Raw genomic sequence first — 22,217 nt, 5'->3', positions numbered from 1 at the left:
AAAGTGCAGCTGCAGGGCCACAGTGCTGTCTGGATGTATGATTTCAGTTTTAGACAGCGGATCATAACCTCTTTTAATTTTTCAGTGTTCAGTTGGTAACAGCATAATGAAGAATAAACAAAACACACATTGTGCCACGTGGGAACGCTGCCCTCTCAGCATGCACATACATGCTCACCCTTCACCTTCCCACTCCCGTCTTAAATAATTGTCATAAAATAATTGTCATGCGTCTTACAGGTAATTGTTGCAGGGATAGAAACTATTAGAAAAGTTCAGTTTTTAACTTTAAGATTTCAAGTTAAAATAGGAATTAACCCCACGATGACTACCAGTAGCTGTGTCTCAATTCCATGCAACATACTACTAGTAGACAAGGTATACTACAGTAATTGTATGATCTGAAGCAGTTAGTCAATCTATTGGACAGTCAATAAACATCTAATCATTGGTCATTTTTCAAGTAAAAATGACAAACATGTTGATTGATTCCAGCTTCTCAAATGTAACGATTTTTTGATTTTCTCTGTTTTATGTCATTATAAAATGAATATCTTTGGGTTTTGCGGGGGGTGGATAAGACACATGCCTTTGGTGTGAGAGACACTGGTTCAATTCCCCACTGTGACACATCCACCAATGTGTCCCTGAGCAAGACACTCAACCCCTAGTTACTCCAGAGGCATGCGACCTCTGACATGTATAGAAATTGAAAGTCGCTTTGGAGAAAAGCGTCAGCTAAATGAATAAATGTAAATGTTTGGCTCTGCTGGTTGGACTAAAATAAGACATCTGTAAATGTCCCCTTTGGCTCGAGGGCTCTCCCGGTTAATCACAACACTTTATTGGGAAGACGATTAATGAAAATTATTGTTACATGAAGCCCTAATAATTTACTGTCAGTGTACTTTATTTACTAACAAGAAATAATGTAATACAACCCTGTTTACAAAAAAGTTGGCGTGCATCACCTCCCCTTCTAACAACACTTTGTAAGCATCGGGGAACTAAGGAGACCAACTGCCGTAATCTTTAAAGTGGAATGTTTTCCCATTTGTTCCATTCTTCTTGCTTGATGCAGGATTTCAGCTGCTCAACAGTTCGGGGTCTCCTTAGTTGTATGTTTCATAATGTGCCAAACATTTTCAATCAGTGACAAGTTGGGACTGCAAGCAGGCCAGTTTAGCACCCGGGCTCTTTTACTGCATAGACATGCTGTTGTAATATTTGCAGAATGTGGTCTGGCCTTGTGGCTTTTATTTATATTTATACAGCGTGACAACTTTTTTGGAAACACAGTTGTACCAGCATTGATTGAGGTCAGCCAAATGCAACTTTTAAATGCCACTGTAGTTAAATTCCTCAAAGAGAAAATAAGTTAAAACAGAAGAAACTTAATTTGAGTGAACAATAATAATTTATCCCCGCGACCCTGTACACAGGATAAGCGGTTGACGATGGATGTATGGATAATAATTTATTGACATGTACAATTAATATGAGGAATGTGAACAGTTTTTGGCGATTAGACCCTATTGTAAAGATACGGTATTAAAAGGGATGGTGAAACCATAGCTGGGAGATGAGAGCGAGAGAGCGAGAGAGAGCGAGAGTTGTGAATGATTAAAGCATAAAGATTGTCTTCCTGGTTGAGCTTGTTTTTTTGAAGGATTTAATACTTTTTCAGACCTGTCTCATCACCGTCCTTTTTGGGTGTACATCAATGGCACAAAAAACTAGTTAACTACCATTAATATACATACTCACTTTGTTGATGCTTTATTTTGTGACTACTTCATCATCAACAAACTACATTAGAAAAGCCTGTTTAGAATTAATTTAGCTTAGTTTAGCTCACATATCAATATGAGGTGTATCCTATAAAAATTATACTTTCAATGTCAACATCATTCTCACTCTGTTAGTGTTTCCTCAATTTGTGTGCATACAAGTGCGGGTCCACACTTACATTAGTGATGCATCTGTGCCTGCATGTCAGGGTTTGTCTCCGCTGCAGTTGTATTAATGATGCAGAGAAATATCCACGCTGCTGCAGTGACAACAGCACCAATATTGTGTCCTAGATATGTGAGGTGTCCAGCCAGGCCAACTGCATGACCGATGGTGGTCCCATTGATTGCTCTCAGTCTTCATGGCTTCCAGCCAAGATTGGGCCCCTGACCAAGAGCAGCTTGGCCCAGCTAATCTGTCACCATGCTGCCCAGAGCAGGCTTCATAAGCTCCATCGACCCACAAAGCTTACACGCTGTGTGCTAACGCCTGTCCTCCCTAGCCCCACCGTCCATTAGTCTTGGTGCTTTAATCTTCTTCTATCTGTGTGTCTGTGTGTCAGCTAGTCAGAGATTGATTCATTATGAGTGTCCAAGGATTTGAATTTGCTTCGTTCATAGGCAAGGATCACACTCTGCTACAATATCTGAATGATTATTTAAAGCTCCAGTGTGTAAGATTTAGGGGGCAGTATTCCCGGAGTATGGCAGTCATATTCTTAAGTAGGTTTTCATTATTGTATAGACACCTGAAAAAAAAATTTTTTGTTGCTTTAGAATGAGCCTTTTATATCTACTTTTTACAGCCAACATAATTTCTCCTACACGCTTGTGAGGTGAGCGGTATTCAGTTGATTGCAACCTGCAATTTCACCACTAGATGCCCCTAAATCCTATGTACTGCTACTTTAAGCTGTGATTTATTAGTAGTGATGTTTATGTCTCCATTTTCATACAAAAAATGACATAATTTTATATGATATAATGTATGTGATATCATGAGATTTGCATTTGAGTTTTAATATGTACCTTTACTATACCTCTGTGTATGCAGTACTGTGTCCGAGGACGGGCCAGAGACCTTTTTGAGCCCCGCAGTCACGTACGGCCCACCAGGCCTTGACCTGTCCTGTCCCATAGCCATGACCATTGCCCATTGTGCAGAAGTCGCTGCTGATAATTGGACCATTCGACTAAAGAGACAAATGCCGGACAACAAGTGGGAGGTGAGCAATTTCTATTAAACGTCAGCTGTAATTATCAGGTCCTAATTCTTTCCTGTAACATCAATGCAGAATGTTAACAAATGCTAACACACAACTTTCACCAGCAGCCAGAATATCAATATGAAGTGATAAAACTGCTACAACTTACTTTGATGAAAATTTTCATCTTGCAGTGTAGTCATGCAAGCACGGAGCCGATTTCAGGGTTGCCAGCTCAGATTCGTCATTCTGCATAAAGTTCTGCTTTTCAAGCTCTACCTCATGCAGTTATGTATCCAAAGGAAATGTCAGACCAAATGCAAATGATGGTTATTAGTCATTGAAACGTTCATTTCTTTTTCAGTTTAATGATAATGGTATTTTAAACTAATACTCTTTCACGAATTTGTGAATTCTGGGTTGCAGCTGCTTATACAAATACTAATATGTTTGTACATACTGCACATGCTTCTGTATGTTTGTTTGTTTTTGTTATTTATAACAAGGCAAAACTATATCTGAAATGTTAAAATGGCTGTTATGATTCCATTATACCATATACGTCATTTTGCAAGGTACAACTGTGTTGTTACTAGAACACTTGCATATGTACGTTTTGTTCAGTATTGATGAATGATAATTTCATTACTGTAGATAAAGGCATAAGGGAATATGTATCATCTCAATTATTCTTGAAAGTAATTATTATACTGGAATCACTATCACTGAATATGTACACACTGAAATTGGATTGATGTGAATAGCAGAAAATACTAGCCACCAAATGGATTCAGCTACTTTAACATTATTATTTTCATCTGAATCAAATAACTGAGTGAGTGTGTCCCACCCAAGAGATAAACACATACAGACAAAGACAGAAAAAGAATGACGGCTAAAACATAGAAATGGTCATGGATCCACAAGATCCAGTCATTAAAAGTTTGAACAGAATCTAGTTCTAGTTGTGTTTCTAATGTGTTTCTGAACTAGCTATTTAGCTATATTGAAAATGAAATTTGCAGACAGATTTCAATTGGGGGGAAAAACTGCCCTCTGTGTGAAAACAGATCAAAACTGGCAAGTGTGGTTTTTAAAAGATTTAAGACGTTACTGCTATAAATACAGAAAAGTGCTACCTCTGTGATTGCTGCAGTGAGATGTTTTTCTCACCTTGCTCTTTCAGTAAAATAACACCTCTGAAAAGTCCTTCAACTCTGCCCTGTAGAGTTACTTCGCACTTTCACAGACTTGTCCAGGCATCAGACTTCAATTCAGACACCCTCTATCCATCTTTTCATGTCTTTTCGGCAGTGTAGACATATCTAAGATGCTCTTTTAATGTTTAACTAACCTCATCAAAATGCTTTGGGGACCTCATCGAGGCAGAGTGATCCCGGAGCCATCGAGTTTGCGTGACCTTGAAGGACCTGTGGCTCTCTCCCAGCCTGGTTCTTTCACTCTCTGTGACATTTACACAGATATAATTTGCCAGCAGCCGTGTTGCCCAAAAGGCAGCTATCAAAAGACCCATCACTGATGGGAGCTATAATGCCATCAGAAAGGAGAGAATAGGAGAGAGAAGCAGCAGAGAAGGAAGAGACAGACAGAAATACGCAGACAGGTTCAGAGTTAGAAATGGAGATGTTCTCCAAGAAAATGTAACGCCATGACCCGTCTCTGTCACTGTGAAATAATGAGCCCTATATCTAAGGAAGGATGCTCACTCAAAACCTAATCTCTGGAATTAGTGATATAATGGGAGATGGAAGTCTTTCTCCCCCTCTGTGTTTTTCTCTTCCCTTCTCTCTCGCTCCGTCTGCCTCTCAGTGCCATTCCCATTAAAGCTTGCACTTTTGTACTGCTGGAGTTTGACTCCATCATTTCTCCCCGGCTGCCTGGCGGGGATGAGCTATGTCGTGGAGATCCTTCATGTCTGCTGCAGCGCTAATGGGGCAGGTTTAGGAATGTGTGGGCCCCTGCGTGGCTTTATATGCCTCAGCCAGGCCATATGCAGAGGGGACCTGTGGGTCACGGTTATGTTTCAAAGGTGGTTTCGGGAGAACTGAGTACAAGATGAGGAGCAATCGACCGTCAGATACAACTGCACCCCACTAGTCCGTTTTGTCAGTGTTACTGTATCCCATCTGTTAAGTGAGATGTGTGATTATTCATGTGGCTCTCGTTCAAGTTTGCACAGTTCCTGATCCTGGGTCTGTGTATGAGGGAATGTTTCTGGTTTACTGTCTGTGATTTCTCTTAATGATATCTTTAATAACATTAAAGGCTTCAACAGGTAATAAGCTAAGAGATAATAATAAATTCTGCCTGTTGAAACACATTCTTGGCAGAAATTTAAATGTTAATGATCATGAATCAGCATGCTCAGCTCCACTGTGTACAGCTTGGTGCTAAATCCTCAAAACCAAACATCGAAAATCATCACCAAGACAGCTTTCTAATATTGAGCTGTTCTCATGATAAACCCTAAAATGAACTATTAATGGACTGTGTGCTTAATGCACCGGAACTAAGTCAGGTCTCTCCTGATGTATCTTCCCTCCAAAGGAAGTGATGTCTGTGGACGAGGAGAGCACGTCCTGCTACTGTCTACTGGAGGCCCAGAGGTGCCACGTGCTGTTGGAGCATCCGGGCCGCTACGCCCTGGTGGGGGAGCCGCAGAACCAGGAGGCAGCCAAGCGGCTGAGACTGGCTGTGTTTGGTAGTCCGGATACGAGCAACTCTCTGGGCTTTACCCTCAGGGTCTACTGTGTGGACGACACGCCCCACACATTTCAGGTATGAGGGAAGAGGGACGATACAGAGAGAAACAATGACGAAGCCGGGATGATTCCGTTTAATGCTATTTGCTTGTTTTGTCAAAACAGTGATTTCTTTTTGCTTTGACCCGTATACATGATAAGTCATGAAACAAGAGAAAAGGTCAGAATTTGTGTTCTGTATTTGTTTGCCCTGGCTCTGTCAGGCTTTACTTGTTTGCAGGTAATGGTTACTGTCGTCACCATCATAGATTACGGTATTAGCATGCCTAACATTTGCCAATTAGCACTAAATACAATGCAGAGCTAATGCTGATGTGAATGTCATTAGTTTTGTGAGCATTTGGTCAAAAGCCAAATTATTGGACAAAGTCTAATTGAAATACCCTGATGATGGTGCTAGATGGAAATTAAGGGTTCATCAATGTTTTCCTGACCATGAATGTATTTACCCAGTGGAAATCCATCCTATATATTGTCCTGACATTTCCCTCAAAACCACAAATGTCAATGTCCTTGTGACTCTAGAGGAAGAAGTCCAAGGATCACCAGTTGTAATACAAAATTTCTTGGCAATCTTTTCAATAGTTCTTGAGATACTTCATTCTGGAACAAAGTGGTGGACAGACTGACCTACTGACCGACAGCCCAACATTGCCTTCCATAGATCCTCCAGCAGAATTCTACGTTATGATTTGACATACATATATGAGATAAGGAATTTAAATTGCAAGAGTTTGGTCGATGCGTCTGGTGGTTTTGCCTGAAAGAATTGCTGTCTGAGTTTTTCTGTGCTCCACTGAAGATCTGCGTGTTCAGTAACATTGCCACTGGGAGATGCTTGATGACTAGGAGACAAAGAGGGACTTTTAATTACAAAGACAACAGATGCTCCAAGGTTGCTTCTCTGCCCTTTCTTTGCGTAATTAAATTTGCTCTCTGTTAATTAAATGTGTTTCAGCGTTGCATTCCACATGACGAGTATTTGAACGCGTTAAGATGAGACACATTCTTAGATGTAGCACCAGTTCATCAGTGTGCTTTGGTGCTTTGTGAAAAATCTGCCCTTGTCCTTGCAGTGTTGGACTCAAAAACTCAAACACACCTCTTTTTGCTCAAGTGTTCTGGAGCCAAAAAATACTTTTTGCAAGACTAGTTTGTTTCCTATCTTCATTAAACACACACAGCTTTTCTGAAGTGGTGTTGTGATAGTTGTTCCGAATAGTAGCCCTGCTTCACTTTTGGCTCCACTCGAGAGGTAGAATTGCATGTGAACAGAGAGCAATTGGATGTAGGTGCCAATTCGCTCCACCTCTCCATCAGTCAGACATGGTTATTTGTTCATTTGTTCTGTTTTGTTGGCTTTTGTTTGTGCTTCATACGACAATTAATTTCCCCTGTGAGCTTGAAGCAGGAACTGATCGGGTTCAAGTCAGCCTGTATGCTTTCCATTTCCCCTCTCTGCGCACTGTGTGAATGAGCGGATAAGCACCATGCACACCAGACTCACATCTCCACCCCTCCCTGCATTCCCAAGACACACAAAATGTAAACACAAACAAGCAGGCACATACCAACACATTCACATATACGTTATTGTTCTCCATAGATCTGGAAAAAAGTCAGTAAAGTATAATATTGACAATAGACTTTTGTTTTGATTTCATCTCTGTTTATGTCTTGTCTTTGTGCACAACCAATGTTTGACTAACAGTCATGGCTGCTCTCTTTATCTGATTTTTGAGGCTCTAGCAGTGCCGGTTTGTAACTCATACATTGAGCAGCAGTGGTCCTTGGGGGCCGGCGTTGAGTTTTTCAGCTTTTAGGGGTCAATCGCTCTGTATGCAATGATGATTGTTATTTATAGTACTTTTTTTAAATCATGGTCACAGCATTTCTCCAAATTTGCAAAGAGCACCAACAGTTAAAAGTCGAGGCTTATTGGTGCACAAGCAGCGCACACAAATCATAACAATTGCTTAAAAATTCTAGTGTGTATTTGTGGTGTGTAATTTATGTTTGTGTACTTATGTTTTGCATGAGGAGGATGTAATGACATGGTCACATTTCAGAAACTGGTTTTAGGACAAAGGTTCTCAGAAAAGGTATTTTGGTCAGTTTACGTACACAAAAGTCAAATTATCCTTAAATTAAGAGCTGAAACTAGGAAATGTGTGGTATTTTGTATTTGAAAAATGTCCAACAACGTCTCTCCTGCTCATCAATGAGGGTTTGTCTGTGTGTGTGTTTCCTGTTTAAGGATTGTAGATTTGTGTGAATTATCAATCAAAAGAAACATTTAGCTGTAAATGAAAAGATGTGTGTTGTACATGAATCCTGGCTTGTTCCACTGAGTCTATAAACCATATAAAATATCTACCTGTTTTCTGTACTTCTCTATCTCTCCTCCCCCCCAAAAAACCACCCACACTTTTCCTTATCAGGAGGTGGCAGTGGGCGAGCGCAGCAGGGGCGGGCGGCTGCTGGAGGAGCCTAAAATGATGCTGTTCCGGGGAAACACTTTCAGCCTCCAGGTGTCCATCCAGGACGTCCCACAGTTACTCTGGAGCATCAAACCTTTCACCACCTGCCAGGTAGGCCGTTTATAACCGTCAGTTTGTGTCATTTAGTGTAAAGGAATGCAAAGCCGCGAGCAGGTTTACTGTATGTGCATCTACGTTTTAATTTAAATTTAGCTTGGTCACAGATGTGTATGCACCTTCATCTTCTCAGCTTCCTCTGTTCCTCCATTAGAGCTCTCCCCTCTGCGAGTTTCGTATTTTCTTACTTTGTCACATCAAAGCCAAAGGACAGCAGCAAGGGCACAGCAAGAGATCACTAAGGCCAGCTATCTCACCCACACACACTCCCGTATAAAATTAATTATGACTGCCGGGCAGGCACACACACATCTCATAGTTATCTTCCTAGGGGTCTACATGCTTCATGTTCTGCCCTGCCCTGTGATGTTTATCCCACCAGTGGCATCCTATTAGCAGAATTAGCCCACCATAGTGCGCCAGAATACCAACAAGGTTTTCTTGGAGACGCAAGAGCCACTATGTGAGGATACTACAGGGAAGATGACTGTAGGCTCTCATTTAGACACTACTCTTGCCTAAAGGAGGCTTTTACAAGTAGCCATCCTTCTGTCTGATGGATCTAAAGAGAGGATGATTCATCTGTAAAACAGTGTTTTTGACCTGTTCTCACTGCGCCGCTGTCTGGGTCACACAGTAGTTAGTAATGGAAGTTGGAATTGGCCTTTTAAATTCCATTCAGTCCAACGCGCTGCTACTTTGGTTTTTCAGCTGCCACCTTTGGGGGAAGTGCAGTGCAAACTGGGTAGATTAAGGCATCTCTGTCCTAATTCCATAATCACATTACAGTTGCTAAACTAACAGATATTACAGCCATATTAGGACTATCACAATTTAAAGAAAACATAACAAGCCAACAAAGTGGTAAATGTGGATTGACAAATCTGAATTTAATGCTGTGGGCTGTATGTTTACTCAAATAATCTTCAGAGGATGATTTTGTGTCATTATAAACAATTTGCTGTGGGCTTAGGTCTGTAATATTTATCAAACTAATGATTGTAAGACTAATTCCGCTGTAGGGTGTAATGCAACACTAATATAAAGTAACTTAATTATTTCTCCCAGGCAACAGTAAGTAAAATAACATCTAAATTACACTAATGACTCAGTCTCTTTCGGATGTTAAAAGGATACATTTTTGTCCCTAGGGCTCTAAATGTTGGTGTTCTTTCTGACGGTTAAACTTCTTGATTAGGTAATATCATTGATTGGCTAAAGAGGCTACTCATTCGGTCTTAATTAATCATGTAAACAGCAAAGTGGGTGGCAAAGCTGGATCCAAATAATGAATGTCTGTAGCGGGGATTTAATGAGTTTGTTGTCTTCTCTGCCTTATCCGTTCATCGTTCTCCCTGTCTGCCCTCCATCTCTCCTCGCTCTGCAGGAGTTCTCCTTTTCTCAGGTGTGGGCCAGTAACCAGCGTCCCCTGCAGTGTGCCTTCTCTTTGGAGCGATACAGCCACTCATCGTCTCAGCTCTCCTGCAAGATCAGCGTCCGACAGGTCAAAGGCGACGAGCAGATACTCCAGGTCTATGCGTCTGTGGTGGAGGTGAGTGGCACTCGTAGAAACAGACAGCGTGTGCTGGGATGCGTGGGTAGTTATGCAGCTTCTTAATAGGTTCTTTTATTACACTGAATAACTCTTGATTTGATTTAAGGGCTTGCTTAATGAGCCTCTCAGGGAGCTTTTCATGTATAGATTGCAAATTGTCTTGATAAGTCCTTGTCCTTGTCTTTATACTGACATTTTAAGCTGCAGCATCAAGATCACCCTGACGCCTCTGTTTTCTTTCTTGCTACAAGAATGAAAAGGGAGTGGTTCCCTTTTTCACGCAGTCAGACTGTACCATCACCTCTCAGACAGGGTCAAGGGCCTTTAAAATCCCCCTGTCCATCCGTCAGCGGATCAGCGCCACCTTTGATACCACTAATGTCAAGGGGAAGGACTGGCAGCTCTTGGCTCAAAAGCTCCACATTGACAGGTTTGAGTTATAGCACTTAAAAAACTACATTTCATTCTGAGTCTTTATTGTATGCAGTTGTTATTTACCTATGGCTGAGTCATCTATGTGTTAGAAAAGCTCGGATATATAAATCAGCTGGTAGGTTTTGTTTGGCGATATTACAGAATAATGACTAGAAAGCAGAAATGCTGCATGTTCTGGTCTCTCCGCAGTCCTGTTTTAAATACTACATTTAATCTAGAATTTTTGCACCGTGTCAGCCCTAATCTTCCATCACCAACCAGCCTTCAGTAACACGCCACAGTGCTGATTTCATTATAGATCTAGAAACACATGCACAGGGAGAGAGAGAGAAAGCAGAGATGTAAGGGCCAACTTTAGCACACTCAGAATAACTGGAGAGAAGATGCCCTGTTTTGCAGAAATGTTAAGGAAGGTTTCTGACCGCTGACAGGTTAGCCTCTGGCAAGAATATGTGTTCATGTTAGCACTCTTCATTAGCAGCATCTCTGCATGCGTTCCTTCAACCCCCCCTGCTAAACTCTCCCGAGGTTGTGTCAGGTCAGTATTCGCGTGGGCAGTGGAGGATTTTAGTTGTTTGGTATGGGGTGTCTATTTGTGCTTCAGAAGAGAAGTCAATAATCAAGTGCTTATAGCCATGAAGACTCTTAGATCTGTGCTGTCCGCTCCATCAAGCTCTTTAGTAAAAAAGTACTGAAACTAAGTATTCTCTCTTTCTTGCCAGTTGGAGAAACATGAGAGGAGAAACTGTGACAGAAACTATGTGATTAAGGAATTTCACTTAAACCGAGTCTGAAAACAAACATCTGTGACTGAGGAATGGGAAAGGATTTCAGAGTTTCGTAGCCCCAGTCGAACACAGCAAGAAGCATGTAATGGCAATGTCTCTACCTAGTTAAGCAGATTTTTGTAATTACATCCCTGAACATGTGGGAACGGCATCGTACCAAGGAGGGAAAGTGGGATAGAAAGAAAAAGGGGGAAGAAGGGAACTATGGAAATCCCATTGTAATGAAACAGTGCACTCTGTTGGATGGGTGTTATAACAACACTAGAAGAAGAATAGTGTAAATGACATCTTGCTTGGTGCTTGTATTCTACAGTAAACCATGTGTGCTCTTCTAAAATAACCCTGATGGTGCCATAGTGATGTGATCAAGGTTGTGCCGAGGATTTTTTACAGAAAGGCTGCATTACAAACCAAAGGTTTGAGCGCATTCAGGAGGCAGGAAATATCTAATTAAAGATGCTATTGAGTTTTGTTATGGGAAATGAGTTTGACCCATACTAGCGACAACCTCTGCTACTTTGAATTTGTACATTATCTTTTTAGTCCCCCAGCTGTATGGAAGTACAATACTAAATCACTGGAGAACCCCTTTAAAAATGTCACTGGCAAGGCAATCATTTATAACTATTAACTGGCACTCTCATTCGCTCTCAGCATTTACACCTTGCTGTGTGATCTACTCTAATATACTTTTCCATTTCCCCTGGCCTGTAGGAACCTGTGCTACTTTGCATGTCAGGAGAGCCCATCATCAGTGATTCTGAGTCTATGGGAAGTCCAGCACCAGGACTCAGGGGACCTGGACTCTCTGGCCAGTGCCCTAGAGGAAATCAGCAAGGTCCAGTCCCCCAGGACCGCCACTATTGACTGCAGCAGAGAAGAACGGGACTCAGAATTCACTAAACTTGGGTAGGTCAGGTCAACAGCAGATCAAATAATGACGAACCTTTACTGCATGAACACTGGTGATCAGGTGTACTAGCTAACCTAATGGTGAGGAGGAGAACGAGCAAAGAGGACAACAGGGAAACTCAGTTTTGGACTGTTATTAAAGGAACACCTCTGCTAAACCAAATAGCGCATTCAGACAGACGGGAATCAAGGAACAACGAAGAGAGAGAAGAAAATGAGTGGAGAACAAATGCGGAAGGACTAAAGTATTATTGTGTTATTGAGAGGCACCGACAAAACTTTAAAAAAAAAATAAGAAACGGATATGCGTATCCCACACCCATCTTTGATTGAGAAATATCAACTCCTGAAAATGGATTTGATTACCTGTATTTAAGGATTATGAATATCAGTGTGAAGAGGACTCTCTGCAAAAGATGGAGTGTGTTTTAGACAGACTGCTAATCAGGCTGGCGTTGTGACATTCCCAGGATCGGATGTGCTGGCACTTGCCCTCAAACAGTCCGCTAGGCTGTTGTTTAATGTTTGTCATTATGTTGTCAATCATTTCTGACATGTTTCTTTTTCTTTTGTTGACTGTGTCTCTAATGTTACTGCTGGAGATAGAGGAGAAAACAGAAAGTAAGGAATATTGGATGTTAATTTTTTTTCAGAACATCTTGTCCATACTGCGTGGTCAGAGATACTGACAATGACTGTCCACACAGATTAGCATTTAAAGTTATTTGATGATGTGCTTAAACATCAGACATGCTAAAAAATGTATAAGTTATGACTTTACAAAGGGTCTGACAGTGATAACTAGGCATTGATCACTTGGATACCAATCATTTTAAGCAACAGCCACCATGTAGAACATTTTTAACCCCATTAGGAGAACACATTGTCAATGCAAAGGCTGCAGAAAAGGATAAGTAACTACAGTGTAAAATGCAGTGAACCTGGCAATGCAACCAGAGGTGCACCTCATCCCCTAATGATCAACTTCTGTTTGTTTGGAGGAAAATGAATGTCTCGCTGTGTTGTACATACACTGCAGATTTTTGTGGTGTTTACTTTCAAAACCCTCTGGGACTTTATTTTTCTTGATTTTTTAATGAAAATCTTGGCTTTTGATGTGTGGCTTGACTGAAGCTCCCTTTTTTGGATCATCTGGATCATCAGATACCTGGACATCATTATTTGGAGACACTTAGCCAACTCTCATTGTCTTTTCTTCCCGGGCAGAGCCAGCATCCATTTGGAAAAAGATATCCTGTTCAGGAAGATCCCTCATTCAGTTGCTTCTTTTGCCCCTAAACTTAATAAAGTGACTTTGTGTTGAACTCTGTGTTGGCTCTCTCTTTTCATCTACTTAATAAATTCATTTCTTGAAAGGTCTGACAGTCTACATACTGTACAGTGGAGAAATCGGCCACAGTAAATCTACAAAAACTGTATTCAGCAAAGAGATGAAACAGAGAACCATACAAAGTCCAATTTTCAGAAAGATGTAAAAGAACTACATAAGCACTCTAAGTTTGGATGGCAGATCATTGCTAATTTACCATGTTTAAGTTGCATTGTGTAGCTGTTTTAACTGTACTAAAAGCCTGGACACGAATTAGGTAGTTAAAACAATTTATGTGTAAGAGGACTTGTGACTTACTTTTCAGCATTCCTGACAGTCCATTGGTTCTAACCTTAACATCTGGTTAAATGAGTGGTCCATTAAAAAGCCTATCAAGTATCAAATCCTCAAGCAAACCTCAGGTTCTCCCATGCAGAGTTGCTCAGCAGTGGCCCGTGCTCTGCAGCCCTCCAAAAAGTAAGAATTCTCAGTATTGTCTTTTAAAATGGATCATTCCTTCTTAAAAGTACTTAAAAGTGTATTTGGACATTTTGGAAAATTAGCTATTCGCTTTCATCCCAGGAGTTAGAGAAGGTTGATACCACTTCTATATCTACGGAAAATATGAGGCTACAGTCAGGAGTTAGCTTAACTTAGCATAAAAACAGGAAACAGGGGGACAGCTAGCTTTGTTCTGTCAAAGGTAACAAAATTCGCCTACTAACACACCACCAACAAAAGATACCTTGTTTGTTTAATCTGCAAAACTGCTGTGTAAAAATGACAGTTTGCAGTTTTACGTGGGGTTTTGTGCAGAACTATTTCTTGGCCCGGTGCATTTACTGTCCCCTGTTTCCATTCTTTACTCCAAGCTAAGCTAAGCTAACAGAAATGAAAGTGGTATCAATCTTCTCTTCTAATTTTGAGCAAGAAAGCGAATTTAATATCACAAAATGTCAAACAACTCCTTGAATAAACTAAGACTCCCAGATTTCATATTCAAGATGCAAAAGGATATATTAAATCCAAGTGTGCTAATGCAATCCTACAATTCTGAAAATCTGATTTCATTCCATGACTGCCAAATAATCAAACTGGAAATAACCAGTCATCAGTCGGCAAGCCATTGTCATGCTATCTATATGGATCAAAGAACACCTTGTGTGCAGACAATGCTCTTTAAGGAGGGACTGATTCTCCACTAACAGCTGATTACACAGTTCACAGTGTTAAAAGACCAAAGTTTGGAATACATTTACACCAGTTATCACATGCAGTTAGACCCTGTATAGATTCTGAACCTTAACTAAACATGTAAAATACTTTTCTTTATACTTTGTGTTTAATATATCATGAAGTGGAGCTAGCAATCATACACCGACCTTTTAAACCTCTTAAAGCAGCAAGAAAACCAGGTTTTCTCAATTTCAGGGTGACTCTTCCTATAAGCACTGAAACTGTCTCGACTCATTAGTCCTCATCTCATCAAATGCACCAAAGAGAGTTGCAGAAGTAGAATAATGGTGTTTTTGGAGATTTTAAGAAGAAATAATTTTTGGAATGTTAAAATGTTGAAATCTTACATTTCATGAAGTGGTTTGTCAAGGTTATATGAAACTTGATGAAACCAACTAGTTTCATCAGTACTCTAGTCCTCAGTAATGGATACCAGCATGGATATTTGTTATTTAAGATCTCATAGACTTTTTTACTGCTTTTTTCATTCCAGTGCTTGTTTCCTCCTATTGAGGTCAACAGTTTCTTTCTAAGAACATTATAACAAGAATTTCAAACTAATTTCTAGCATGCTGAAACCTGTGGATGAATGTGTCCCACAGTGCCACCTGGAAGAGCAATCTTAGCTATTCAAGGTGTAGTTCCTCCAGCAGAGCTGTAGTGTTTGGCTAATGGTGGCAAACATTGCTTTTCTTGGAAAAAGATTATTACTGTAGCTTCTGTCAAAAGAGGAAAAAATCATCTGAATTGAAAAACAATTTCCTGAGCTATTACCCACAACATATCCCACTGATGTACCATCACTCCAAGATCTGACCCCTTCAAAATCATGAGTTGGCCTCTCTGCTGAGCCACAGAAAAAGTCCTCCATCCACAAGGCCATGTGAGGTAAATCATTTCTGGTAAACTTAGAACTTTATCCAAACTTTTTAATTGTAGTTGGATCATTCAAAATTAATACAACACTCCATTCTAGCTGTGTAGAGAGACCTTTAAGGGTTTATTCAGGAGTAACAAAAAAACATAGCCAGCATAAAGGGAGGATAGGAGGGGATGCAAAATTTTTGTCTGTAAGCATTTGGAATGATAAGGACAGTTGGACAGGTGCTCAGGCACTATTCCTCCATACTATTCATTTAAGGAAAGTATCAAAACCCTACAAAAACTAAGAAAAATGAAAATTATCCCAGTAGACAGAAAGCTTGAAAAAGGAAATGTGTCTTGAAAACCACCCTGAACTAGAACTAGACTAAGACTAAGGAAATGTTGTCCTCTAGGGATACAGCCATACCATCATGGCACCACATCACACCTTCCTTACAATGAACAGCCCACACTCAGTGGAAAGAACTTGATAAAGGTTTACTATAATATTACTATATACTATATTAGTAAGTATTACCCAACATTCACTAATTTTCAATTGTTTCCAGTCAGGGAAGGAACCAAACCCTTGCTATGCAGATATATAACTAACATTGACAACATTCTGATTCATACCACCTCGTGAAGATTGTAGGGCCACTGCTGAAGTGAAGATTTCTTTTCTGGAAATCTAGATTCATTCTTTTTATTTTATGACAGAAGGCCTTGACAGAAGGTTACTGACTTTTTGGCAACACAGTGTTATCCTGCCAAATCTTAATCCAAACACAGATTTTTTTTACCTTGAAATCTGGAGTTTTTTTTATTTATTGAGCATTATTTTTATTTCATATCCAGAATTTTTTCATCATTTCTTTTTAATGCCCCCACCGCACCCCCTCACACACACACACACACACACACACACACACACACACACACACACACACATAGACATGCAAATTAAAAAAGGAAACACATAAGCTTTATATTTACGTGTTCTGCATCACCAAACTCACCCAGTTCTCTGACTAATTGTGCCTCCCCATGTGGGTTTGGTGTCATACCCATATTGAAGACACTAGTGTGTTATATGCAAGCTGTTTTGTTCATTGCCATGCACAGCGACCACCTTGTATACACTGCAGAGGTGTTTCCTAAGAATACTGCTGAAGCATTTAAACCTGTTATCTCTGATGCCAGGAACTTAAAGTGACAGTGAGCTGACTAAAAATTATTTGACCATCTGTTACCTGAGGATGCTCAACGTGTCCATCGGTGTCCTTTGCTTAAACTTGATGACTCAGAGTGTATGTGTATGTGTGTGAGTGTGAAAGTTGTGTGTAACTTTTGCAAAGCTGTATTACATGTCCTTGGAAAATCCAGCCTACAGTAGTGCTACTATTTCAGCTTATTCAGATGTGTGATGTAATGTGTTTTTCTCACAGCCTACTATCTTAAGATCAGCATTGCATTGGAGAAAATAGAAAACAATGCTAACTTAAGTGAAAGTATATCCATTCATCAAATGTGGTGAAAGTTTAATTCAAAACTTTATTACTCTGTTTTTGGTTGTAGTTTCTATTTCTCTGCTTTTCTTTCCTGGACTAAAGCTACTGCCTTTTAAATATTATTCTCATATCACTCTATTTGTCAAATGAAACTGCTGGAAATGTTCAACAATTATGATTTTAGTCTCCAAATGGTTATGTATTCAGTGCAATGCATTTAAGTATGTTTGATATGAAACAATAATATTTGATTTACAATATTTGCTATATGATGTTTATTTTAAGAAGGTTAAAAGAGTGACCGTCATACTGCATATCAGTGGTGATGTTCTCTGTAGGCCAAGTTCATTCTTCTCTCTTTTCTTTTACAAACATTTGAATTTTATTTTGAAACTGTATATATTGTATTGTGTTGAAATAAATATACAGTGAAAGCATAGGATTCACTGTTTATCTGTGGTTTATACGTCTACGTTTCCTTTCAGATTATTTGGGGGGGGGTTTAAGTCGCACTCTGCAAAATATAACCAGGCTTGGTTTTAACTCATTCTGGCCAACCGTTGTGGAATCTAACAACTCTTCCTCCAACATGTAACTTATCACAGGAGAGCTCACAGTCTCATAAATCTCCATGTTGAAGGTTTTAGTTATTTCATATATGAAGCATTTATCAAAAGAGCAGCAAGACTAAGAGTCTACAGCCATGCTATAGCTGCTCTGTGAGGCTGTAATTTGTAATATATTTTATCTGTTTGTATATATACATTGGCATCTCATAGTAAAAACCAGTGCATCTGAACATTTTTCTTTTGAGGTTACAATCTGACATTTTAAAGATGGGACAAATATGACGGTACAACATTAATCACATGAGGGTTAAGAGTCTTATTTCCACATGGAACACCCATTCAGTTCTGTTATTGTGATGCTTGATGAAAGTGTCAAGTAGCAAGCAATGTAAATGAGGTATTTCAAGTGTTTGTTTTACTACAAAAATGAAGGTCACTTCTGTGATTAATACAGCCGCAGTATCACTCACAGGTTGAGAGCTGTGGGCAACATCAAGGGCCCCTTTTAAATAAAAAAAACTATACTCATTTAAGTTGAGCTTGCACCTATTTTATATTCATTATTCTTATGATAGTTTCCATCAAATGACTCTGAAGTGTGATGCATTAGATTTAGTACCATCTCACCATAACTCACAAAGCAACCAAATGTACTAAACCAAAATAATCCACCAGCATTATAAATAACTGGTTGATATTCATCTGACATCATAAACATGTACATGCCATGCAAAATATGATGCATTTCATGTAATTCAACCGACTAAACCCCAATCCAACCCAAACAGCAGATGGCACTGTATGCTTTATTCTTATTAAAGGTTATCTTCTCTAGGCATGTCTTGACATTCTGTGTGTGCGCATGTGCACACACACACACACACACAACTGTAGGTTGTTTCCATGACATGAGGCAGTCTCACAGACTTTTGCATGCGTGCCCCTTCACAGTGTGGGTAGGGTCTAGTCAGGCCTGGCATTCAGCAGCCAGCTACACCCTTTCTGACAACGACAAATGCAGCTCAGCACTCACCCACGAGGCTGCAGGGCCTAAGATTCCCTTTCCAGAATTTCAATCATCATTTTGTCATTGCAAATTTTGCTTTTGATTGATATGCATTACATTATACTTAGCCCTTTCCCAAAGGACAGCATTAATACACTGTAGAGCGCAGAGCATAATTCTTATCTATTCAACCTGCATTAGTTTGGTAACGTCACTCAGCCATGCAAAACCGTGTCCCAGCCGGATGTCATCTGCCCCAGAAAGGCAAACGAGCAGGCTGCAGGCTTTCCCAGCAGGCCCTCTCTCTTCCCCTCCAGACGCTACACACACAGCCCTGGTACAACTAGAGCCCTCTCACCCTGTCTAATATGCCCCACCCCACTCGCCTCTGGACAACTGCTCTGACTCAAACGGATTAAAGATGACTCTCTTCTCTAGCTTTTTTTTTTTTCACCCTCTCTCTTGACTTCTCTTTTCTTTCCATGCCGGATGAAAGGCCTCCCAGACACCCACTCCATGCACATACCATTCAGGCCAGGACACACAGGAAGTCTATGTGCAGCACGGAGAGGGGAGGGGGTGGGGGGGGGGGGTTGGCGGCAGAGGAAAGGAGGAGGGAGGGCGCTTAGTACAGAGGGAGAAAAGGGGGAATGGGGGGGGGACTAAATGCAAGTCATGTGAAGCTCATGAGAACTAACCTACAAAAGTTGGAATCTTGTTTTCCTTTCACAAACTCTGTTGTTATTCTTTTGTTTCCTTTATCGATCTTTATGCTAGTAGTCATAATCTCCCAACTCAGGACTTTAACTTGGTGCAGATGTCAAGAACAAAATACTTCTCTGTGCTAATTACTCTGAAACAGAAGGTTAGTTATGTCACTGCCAAACACTAATTGACTGAGGCAATAAATCCCATTTGCACAGTACTGATTGCAAGAGTACTGCGACAACTGCATACTAACTTTGTTAATCTTTTCCTTATAAACTACTAGAGCTACTGACACCAGTAAGTTGAATTCCTCACAGTTGTTTATAGGTTCTGGTTTTTGCACCAAGCCATTTAGTTATGAGATTAGCTTCAGCCCAAATTTGCTATGGAACTGTGAATAATTGCATCACGTGGAATGGAGCACTCAGTGTTACTTTTACAGTGTGTCTTATAATATGTGTGTGTGTGTGTTGGGTGGGGGGGTTACTGCAGCCCCAGCTTGCAAGGAATGGCGTCACGTCGCATGCTTTGAATTACTGTACATTTGTGGCTGGTAGACAGTCTGCTGCCAACTGTCTCTCAGTGGATCAGACAGCTAACATCAGCACTGTGGGTTCTGCCACGAGTCCTCCTTTAATTCCCACTCACTGTCTTTTTCCAACACACTTTCTCTATGTCGGATTTCTTTCACCGCCGTCTCTCACTTTCCATCCATTACACACACACACGCACACAAACACAACTCACTGTCTCTACTTTTAATCATCTCCACTCACTCAAATATATGTCTTTGTATTTATTCATGCCATTTTCTCTCTTAAATCACACACAATATACAGCAGCAAAAGACACTGACACCATTATACATTCCTGAATGCAGCTCACACAAACACACAGATTTGTCAGTCTGTTTACACAGTTCACCAGGCAGCTAATCTTCATGGCACTGCTGACTGAAGCCTGTCTTTTGTCAAAGAACTTTTTTAAAAAAACAGAGTCAGGTGACTAATCAGGCCACATTACAGCAGCTAGTTGGCTGCCTTATAAACTGCCTGGCCCCTCCTGTGAATCCTACCCAGGTGGTGCCAGGGAAAGTACTGATGACATCACCACAAAGGTTTCAACATAGACAGGCATTCCTCACTCAGTCGTAATCCACTGTGTTAATATACAGCCCGACTTCAACCAGACAAAACCAGTCAAGAAGCTTTTCTCTCATGCCTCATGTTCTCTGCCTGCACCTCTGTCTCTCTCTTTCTCTCTCTCATTCTCTCTCTCATCAGCTTCACGTTTTTCCTACTCACAATCAAACACCTTCTGGGCCTTGATACAGATCCTTCAGCAGTGTGTGTTTTAGGAAGTGTGAGCTGATCTGACATTAAGAAACATGACAATATAGTTCCAGTACATTTTGCCAGGAACTCCCGCATCATTAGTCTTCTTCTTTTGTCAAATTGCTTTAGGAATTTGAGCTGTTTTTTCCCCTCTACGGTACTAAGAGGTCATTGTTTTAAAGATACGCAAATGTTCTCTTCGAAGGTTCTCTCTATCCTTTATTCTTTATTTATTTAGAAAAATCTACTAATTTCAAGTATTTCCTGGAATTGTGAGACTTTTTATGTTGCAGAAGTCTTTTTTCTAAACCTTAATTTTCTAATATGATTGAAAGACTATTCTTGAATACAAGTATGTGAATACTTTCAGTTTTTTGCAGTATATGTGAGAAACTGTGCTTTTAGCCACATTAGCATTGTCAATGCACACACTAGCATGGCTGTAGACTATTAGTCTTATTAAAATACAGTGCATTCCTTCCCTCTCTTACTGAACCTGCAATAAAAAACGTTATAAGCTGTGTGTGTATGAAATGGTCCACTATGTTCACCAGTTATTCACTAACTTGATTGTCTGCAGTTTGGTGCTGGGCAGATAATTCAAATCTATTTTGTCTGATACTTTGGTCAGTGACCAAATACCTGCAAAACTAATGACATGCCCATCTGCCTCAGCTGGGCTTTGAATTTAGTACGAATTAGCAAATGTTTGCACGCTAACACGCCACACTAAGTTGGTGAACATGGTAAACATTATACCTGTTAAACATCAGCATGTTAGCATTGTCATTGTGAGCATGTTAGCATGCTGGCCTATATAGCCGAGCTGCTAGCATGGCATCAGACTCTTAAGTCTTGTTTTTAACAGAAAACAGGTGCTTGTGGGGACCAAAAGTGACGCTGATAAGAGTTTGAGGGTGAAGCAAAATAGTCAACCTGTGGGCTGTTAAACCAAAAACAATAAACTGAAACACTCAGATGAGGGTTAGTGGAGTGATCATTCTACCTGGGTTTCCCATTGCCTGTTCACATGCAAGCAGTCACGTCAATACAAACATTTTGATTATAACCACTTTAAGTTCAATCCATTTGTTGGATTATGTGTAATTTATAACGGCACATGTGAATGTGTTTTCACTCTACTTGTGTTTCTGTACTCATGAGAAGGAGGAGTGTACTGGATGAATGTCATGCTCCAATCCCCCACACTGATGAAAGAAACATCCACAATATCATTAACTTCTGTGTCAGGCTACGGCCCCTCATCTCAGCACAGCACTGTGACTGTTCACCTTTGACTGTAAACAGGCAGTTGTGACCCTCTGGCTGTTATTATTGTTATTGAGTGCTTTCTCTGCAATTGATGTCAAACGGGGCCCAATCATATTAGCCCCTAACTGTTTTAAATCAATCTTTATGGCAGATGTTGGGAACATAAATGTCACAGATAAATGATTAAGCATGAAACTGAATTTGATGTCCCATCTTACTTAAAAAATTATGCAAGGCCGCTGTCCTTGTTATGTTCCTGCTGTTAAAAGAATGTGTGTCCATTTTTCACAATTTCCTGTCTTGTTTTCTGCTATGAATACAG

At 40.3% G+C, this 22,217-nt stretch overlaps 1 protein-coding gene across 1 annotated transcript in view; it reads left to right on the top strand.

Annotated features, from left to right (window-relative positions):
• Positions 1-13,390, top strand: part of unc5da (unc-5 netrin receptor Da) — a 183,779-nt gene extending 170,389 nt beyond the window's left edge. Inside the window, exons 13-19 of the mRNA XM_046067473.1 lie at positions 2,845-3,016; positions 5,564-5,794; positions 8,220-8,369; positions 9,763-9,927; positions 10,182-10,360; positions 11,868-12,062; positions 13,293-13,390. Coding sequence (XP_045923429.1) covers positions 2,845-3,016; positions 5,564-5,794; positions 8,220-8,369; positions 9,763-9,927; positions 10,182-10,360; positions 11,868-12,062; positions 13,293-13,389 — 1,189 coding nt within the window. The 3' untranslated portion in view covers position 13,390. The remainder of the gene's footprint in view (positions 1-2,844; positions 3,017-5,563; positions 5,795-8,219; positions 8,370-9,762; positions 9,928-10,181; positions 10,361-11,867; positions 12,063-13,292) is intronic.
• Positions 13,391-22,217: the final 8,827 nt, after the last annotated feature.

Source organism: Micropterus dolomieu, linkage group LG13 (assembly GCF_021292245.1).
Source record: "Micropterus dolomieu isolate WLL.071019.BEF.003 ecotype Adirondacks linkage group LG13, ASM2129224v1, whole genome shotgun sequence".
NCBI classification, from domain to species: Eukaryota; Metazoa; Chordata; class Actinopteri; order Centrarchiformes; family Centrarchidae; genus Micropterus; species Micropterus dolomieu.
The sequence above is the reverse complement of the archived record's forward strand: the minus strand, read 5'-3'. Positions and strand labels throughout refer to the sequence as shown.